The sequence below is a fragment of the Exophiala spinifera genome (genome assembly GCF_000836115.1).
Source record: "Exophiala spinifera strain CBS 89968 unplaced genomic scaffold supercont1.9, whole genome shotgun sequence".
Classification (NCBI taxonomy): Eukaryota; Fungi; Ascomycota; class Eurotiomycetes; order Chaetothyriales; family Herpotrichiellaceae; genus Exophiala; species Exophiala spinifera.
The window spans coordinates 879,874-887,287 of NW_015622521.1; the positions used below are offsets into that span (position 1 = coordinate 879,874).

Below are 7,414 nucleotides of genomic sequence, written 5' to 3' on the forward strand. Positions count from 1 at the left end.
GTCTGCTGATGATGAATGGGTTGTATGTTTCCCACCATCATGAGACTCCACAAACTACGAAGTCGTGTGGGTATTTGAGTCAGTGAATACTTTGTGAAGCTGCCGGTGTTCACCCGAGACGAAGGCACTGCCGTCGTTGCAGCTCATATGATCCGTTCTCTTTAGTCCATACACCACGTAAAGCCACAATGCTTAGAGGGAGTTCCTCACGGACCACAGTGCAGCTCGCGGGCAAGTCGACGGTCACTCCCAGCAGTGTGGTGATTTATCGGGTATGTCTGTCCTTTCTGAGCAGAGGAGACTTTACAGGGTAAGACTCAAGAGCATCGCAAGGGTCACAAAGTTTACACGTTGTCTGGCTGAGGACTCAGACTTTCTTCGTCCTGCTGTGGGTTGCCCTATGTGTCGAAAAAGGCGGACTCTGTTTAGAAGAGGCTGAAAGCCTCAAGCTGCCCTCATCTTACCAAGGGCCCCCGTCTTTGATTGAGGACCCAAGAAGCGATGGGGGCCAACAGTCAATTCAGCCGGAGAACCGAGGCTATTGGGCCTCGTACATACTGTTTTAGACTTTCTACCCCTTATTCAGCATCATCTGGACTATCGCATGATAGAGAACGAACGCCATGCAAGGAAATCGATAGATTCCGCGTCGCTACTTGCAGACGGCATGTCACGACGGCATTCAAAGGAACGGGACTGTAGCGTCCCTTAGACAATTGTGCTTTTTGGAGGCCCAAAGTATCCCTCCCTGATGCCCCCAGAGTTGAGTACAACTCTGGCACAGTGAGTCCTGGCTTTAGTAGCCAAAGACTCGGAGTATGTGCTCCAGATCACCAAGATCATGAGTTGCTGTATCGACCATAGAAGCATTGGCAATCATACCTCCCCACGTGTCAGTAAATGTCCAGAGATGAGCAAGTAGTTTCGGCTGAACGACCTGTGGAGCAGTGTCACGAATGATGACGGCGGACTTCATTGACGGGTCTGTCTCCATTGCAGTCCCAGCGTAGAGAGTTGGCTTAATGGCAAGTGACTGGGCAATTTGACACATTCGAAGAGACATGCTCTGGCTCAATCGATCCTGTACGGTCAGACTGTACGAAGCTATGGAACGATGAGGGCACTGAAGTTCTGTTAACATGTCTGCTGGTTTGTGACATACTGAAGCTGCCGTACGGGTAGGTATTATTGAAGTATTGTCCGCTAGGTATTGTGGTGGTAAAGACTTGCGGACACTGTAGAACCGTCCGGTGCCTGGCCCAGTCGACTGACACTGTTAGTCGCATATCAGTATTGTCGAGATTGGCTTGGAAAGAGCCAATTGACGACGTGACAACACAGTAAAGTTCACTAGAAACTTTGGACTTCAGAGCTTCTGCCACCCGAAGAATACTTCCATCCATTGCGAGGGTTCATACTGTCAAACAGAACAGAGGGCTATCCCGTTCTCACCAGGAGCATATCAAGTATTGATGCAATTTTTGAGAGCGGGCTGTTCGTTGTTCAGCGAGGAGCCACGATACTTGACCAAAGGAGAAAGCTGGAACTTAGTGTGGTTCGGCGCATAGACTGATGAATCAGGCATGGCAGCAACATCGGCTCACAAGCATCACGGCGACACGCCCATCTGCTCTGAAAAGTCGCAGATCCCATATATGGTTCCTGTTATTGTTATGACCTTCTCTAAGGACAAAGAAGAAGAGACGGAGTATCTAGAAGACAAATAAAGCAGACGTGCTTTCCGATCGTGGCAACTCTCCCGAGATCAATACGGCGAAGCTCGAGTTGAACGGGCCACACTATCACTCACTCAACGTTGTGGGCAAAATCATGGACGGCTCTTCGTACCTCGAGACACTCGTCGCCGCTCACAGGTACTGTCGGCAAGGGAGAGCCATCTGCTAGAAGCGAGGCATCTGGCTGGTCAAACGCGACTAATGGCTGCTGCGTCATGATTTCCTAGCAGAAGGACAACAAGTTACAAACAAATCAAGGATATTCAAAGGGTCATCTTCGGATGCCTGAAAATTGCATCGCACATTCACCTGCAATTTGCAAGAAACCACATTGAAGTTTTGCCACATACCAAAAAGCACCAAACCAGGACTGAACTCGACTTCTCAATGCATTCCTACGACGTGGGAATCAAGATGCCTCCCAGGGAGAGTTTTACTGTACAGTATGAATATCACTTTCATCCACGCAGAGTGGGCAATGAGTGTGCTGATCCCGAGTATGTTGTTCTTCGAGAGTCAAACTTTCACGCTAGGAAAACGCCAGTGTAGCCAACATTGTAACGGACAAGTCGACAAATTTAGCCGCGTCAGATGGTTTGTCGTCGAATGTACTCCGTACACACAGAATGAATGTGGAGACGAATCTGGAGAACACAAAGTGACCAAGTGGACATGTTTGGCCTGATTGTATAGATCAGTTCTGTTTACGGGAAATGAACTAATCTCTGGATTTGACAGCGAGCTCTCTGCCCATAGCGGTGAATTTAGCCTAAAGCATACAGCACGCCCCTCAAGTCGAACATCCAAGCACAGTTAAGGGACCTCGTACAGTTCTACCGGGATTTGATGTCCTGCTCTTTCAGTCAAGCACATTACGGGTCGACATTGACCAGCACATTTGGCCTCGACATGAGTCTGAATAGCCTGTAATGTGTCGGGCAGGTCGATGTTTGATACCCTGTTCCATGGTGACGTGAGCTCTCCTCTTCTCAGCCTGATAACGACGCTTGCATTTCCCTCCGCATTTTCCTGCCGACAGACAAGGTTGGCGAAGAGCCGCGGAGAAGGTCCTTCCAATCCCGGTATGGCAACTTAATTCGTGTCCTGGCCATAGAGGCGGATCTTGTTGCCAGACGCACGACAGAGAATCGATGATGGAAAGTCACTACGGATGGATGGAACTGAACCTGTGGGCGAAATACCGAGACGATATGATTGGGGTCGCCATGGTAATAGTAAGGACATTGTCTCTTCTCAGTGAAAGTTACTGCGGTTCTATCCCTTCCTCTTCCAGTTTCTGTTTGAATGCAGTCGGCTTCGAACAAACATGGCATCCCTCAGACGAATTGCACTGCCGCTGGTCCTGCTCGCCGTGGCTGCATGCCCTCATCCTCATGACGTCGAAGCAAGAGCTGGCGTGGCCGTGTCCAACTCACAGAGCTCGTTGACGTTCGTGTACCAAAACAATCTGAACGCTTCCGACGATGTCAATCATATCGGAGCTATCTTGCTCGACCCTACGACTGCGAGCTCGGCATCAGCAGCCTGTGGTGCTTTGAACGAAGCCTTGTTGACACAAGCGTCTATCCAAAACTATAGCTCCGACTTTGTCTCTGCGTTGTCGTATCTGGCTTTCGCGGGGAGAGTCGCGCCAAATCAAGCTTACCATATAGCAGGAAAGAACTTGCAAGTTTCTCAAAATTCGCAACTGTCGTTCCAGCCTACAGCGCAGGGCGATTCCGTCCTACCCGTGTTGTGTACACAAAGTAGTGGGGCCAGCGAACCACCTAACTCGACTGCGAGCAGACCCAACGAGATCAGCATTGCGGCAGCTGGAAACACTTACATTGGATACCGAAACCAGAAATCGTTTCGGTTCCTGGGTATCAGATACGCTAATCCACCCCAACGATTCCAGCACTCACAGAGGTATACGGTAACAGGAAAGGTTGTAAATGCTACTGCTTATGGGTCCCAATGCCTTCAATTGGGCGGAGGGAGTGAAGACTGTCTCTTCTTGAACATACAGACTCCATACCTTCCCAAGGCTGGCTCGACTAAAGGTCTACGTCCCGTCCTATTTTGGATTCACGGAGGCGGCTTTACTGGAGGCACTGGTGCAGACCCCCTGAGTGACGGTGGCAACCTTGCATCTAGAGAGGATATCGTTGTCGTCACTTTCAATTATCGACTCAGTACCCTAGGCTTTCTTGCCATTCCAGACACAGACATCAAAGGCAACTTTGGTATAGGCGACCAGATTGTGGCGCTCGAGTGGACGGTTCAGAACATTGCCAAATTCGGAGGCGATCCCAAGCAAATCACAATCATAGGCGAGTCTGCCGGTGCTGGCTCTGTTCGAACACTCCTTGGGAGTCCACTCGCCATCGGTATGTTTCAAGGAGCAGTTGCCATGTCCAACCTGGGCGGTGGGGTTGATCTCGGCCTGGAGGGGAACTATGGCACCACATACTCGTCTTACTACACGGTCAATGAGTCCTATACGGTTGCAGGCCCCCAGATCTTCAATGGGTCCAACTGTACCCAACCGTCATTGGAAGGCAAAATCGCATGCCTCAAGCAGGTTAATGCCACCGACATTGTCTCTCTGGACACCGTCGCTCGGTACGTCGTCCAGGATGGAACGATTGTCAACACCCCCGAACTTGACGTTGTCAATCGCAATGGCAGCGCGGCGAATGTGCCCATTATATTTGGCATCGCAGCAAATGACGGCGCATCGTTCTCGAACTTGTCGCCCACACCAATCACGAACGAGACTGCAGGTTTAATGTATGGGCTCGGTATCAACGAATTGTATGCCCGAGCGATCATCAAGTCTGGCCTGTTCCCGTACTATGACACTGGCAATGTGACCTTTGACTCGTTCAATGTCACACAGCGGGTGGCGACAGACAACACGTTCCGCTGTATCGACCAAGCCACCGTCTGGGCTGGAGCGAAGACTGGCGCGTTTCCTGCCGCATACTACTACCAATTCGAGCGGACGATCAATGGATATAATCCCGAAAACGTGTCGGGTGCGCCAGCTACTCCTGGCTATCCCAACGGGAACCCAAACTTGCCTTATTTCAAGCTCCACGGGGCAGACATGGCCTGGCTATTTGGCAACTTCTACGACCCTTTGCGAGACGCAAACGATCTCTACTCTGTCCAACTCGTTAGTGGATACTTTGCTGAGTTCGTCAAGAGTGGGCAGCCGAACCCCCCAGTTGATTACCTCAGGGCGAGGGCCTACACGAAGGCTTTGCAAGGCGTCCAGCAGTCGGGACCGTGGAAGAAGGTCAGCAGTGCCGCAGGCCCAATCAAGCATTTCAACTATCCGTCATACGATGGGACCTTTGTGGATTTGCCACAATGTGCTTGGTTGAACTATAGCATCAGCTATTACCTCGACCAGTGATGGACCACTCCTTGGGATCCAATGTTGAACGGGGAGCTGGGCACGCAGATGGATATTTGTCCGCAGGATGCCTATGCAGACGAGTAGCTATGGCCTGGGACCGTACCAGCGAACCTCGTAATAGCAAGAGCAAGGGCTATCATATATCTTCGAGACTAGCTTAGGTTCCATAGGTCGCCCAATCATCAGGATTGCACAATGTTGCGCCGTCAACCACGTGAAACCCAGAGTCTTTGGGGACGCCTATTTTCAGAACGATAGTATTTCCTCGCATGCTCCGTAGTCCTCACATGGCTCCCCAAGGAAAGGATGATGATACCGGCTAAAACAGACTGCACTCACAAGTAGCATCCAGGACCACCAATGCGTAGATGATATTTAGCCGAATTCTTACTCGACTTGGACTACAATACCGTGGTATGCGAGACGTTGGATTACCCACTGTGGTATTGTAGGTATATGGTAGCCTGTGGTAGATCCGGGTCCTGCTCTCTACCAGGTAAATAATGGCTGACATTGATAGGAAATAGCCTGAACGTGTCTGGCGCTACTTACACTCTATCATCCCTAACATCACTTCTCAAGCCGGTCTTTAAGGAGCCTGAGATGGGACAGTATAACATCAAGGATTCGCCTTGACATTAGGATTTCAGGCCGACACGATGAGATTCGCTCTGCATTTCGAGACTACAAGTCACTTATCAGAAGTCGGACCACCAGGCGAGCCGTCCACGCTCCCAACGAGTCCTCGAACCAGGGACATGAGATTTGCGTGTGGATCAAAGAGTCCGTATACTCGAGATCATTCACTACAGCCGAATGCCGGTGGTTCGAGAACCTGACATCCAAACGCCCTTAGCGAGACAACCTACCACTACTACTTTGCTTGCCGACTGGACCATGACACGTGGGACTATGGTACGGAGTCCATGCCGGCAGAACAAGAGTTGTATGTCGGGAAAGACTCTGTCCCTGTTATCGATCGATACTCCGAGCTACCAAGGTGCAAAACGAGGTGAACCACGATCTATCTTTGAGAGTCTATGCCATGCACCGATGCTCTGGGTTGTGAGGACACTTTGTTGGGGCACGGGTCTCTGAATCCAGCAGAGTACTCACCACTCGGTTCTGCTATCGGTGGCTAAGCTGATTCATCACGATGACATTCCGCTGAGTGATCACAAGAGCCGCGAACTATTGCTCTAAACTGTGGATGTCCCCTTCGACGAAATTTTGCAACCTAAAGGCAGGAGTAGAGAGCCCAGCGGCTCGGAAAAGGAGGACATACAAGCACATCAGGGTGACACTGGGAGGTCGAATCAGGTTCAAGGAATAGCATGGAGATTGTGGTATAACTGTGTTGGAACGAACAACTTGTCTTGTACGCAGACACGTTGCTCGGACAAAGAACGCCATCACCGAGGGTACCTCTGTCTCGACAGCCGCCGGTGAAGCCCAACAATGCCGACCTGGGCTAACATTCAATCACGAACTCCGGTAGCAATGGGTATATGCAGCAACCAAGCGAATCGGAAGAGCGCTTCAATGTTGGGAAATAGGAAGGTCGCAAATGTTGCAGGGAAGCGCAGTCAAGGATGCCACACCAAGCTCGACAAAGAAGATTCGCACCATCGGCAAAGATCATCGGATGAAACATGCTGCACATTCAGCCAGGCGCGGTACAGTCACTCGGTATATGTGTAGTCATCATGATGGAAAAGGAACACAGTGAACAAGGGAAGAAGGTCGCAGATTGGCCGGATCCTTGAGAGTGTGAAGCTCCATCAAGCGCTCAAGCGATGATTCTGGTGACCACTGACCAGCTTTCGGGACTCGACGAGAGTATGGCCACGGGTAATAAACCTAGTATGGCTAGACCCTACCTACCTATGTACCTAGTAGGTACAGTACTGAAGTTTCTTTTCATCTCCACAGACAGCTCAAACCTCCGCTTGGGTTATGCACATGGTCTGGGCATATCAAGGAACGAACCAAGACGGTGTGTTTGGATCAGACTGTCGATCTTCGAACACACAGAGAAGAGGAAAGGGGCAGTCAAGCAGGAAGACAAATGGAGAAGAGGTGGGTTGATGGTGGAAGAGAGATTGCCATGCCAAAATTTCAAGGGCTTACTATTTCCTTCGTGTCGGTTACCCAGGCCAGTGAGGAAATGGCCAGGCCTCGGTGTTGCCTACAGGCTATGGGCTACAGGCTACAGGCTACAGGCTACAGGCTACAGGCTACAGGCTACAGG

The 7,414-nt window shown here is 50.7% G+C and overlaps 2 protein-coding genes across 2 annotated transcripts; one reads left to right on the forward strand and one right to left on the reverse strand.

Moving 5' to 3' along the window:
- Window positions 1-796: 796 nt before the first annotated feature.
- PV08_11354 (uncharacterized protein) lies at window positions 797-1,403 on the reverse strand (the record flags this gene model as incomplete). The annotated part of the gene is made up of 2 exons (XM_016385664.1): window positions 797-1,104; window positions 1,163-1,403. 2 exons carry the CDS (start codon window positions 1,401-1,403, stop codon window positions 797-799), a joined length of 549 nt encoding a protein of 182 aa, XP_016230608.1.
- Window positions 1,404-3,063: 1,660 nt separating this feature from the next.
- Window positions 3,064-5,160, forward strand: PV08_11355 (uncharacterized protein; the record flags this gene model as incomplete). The annotated part of the gene is made up of 1 exon (XM_016385665.1): window positions 3,064-5,160. The coding sequence occupies one exon, from the start codon at window positions 3,064-3,066 to the stop codon at window positions 5,158-5,160; it is 2,097 nt and encodes a 698-aa protein (XP_016230609.1).
- Between the last annotated feature and the right edge of the window lie 2,254 nt (window positions 5,161-7,414).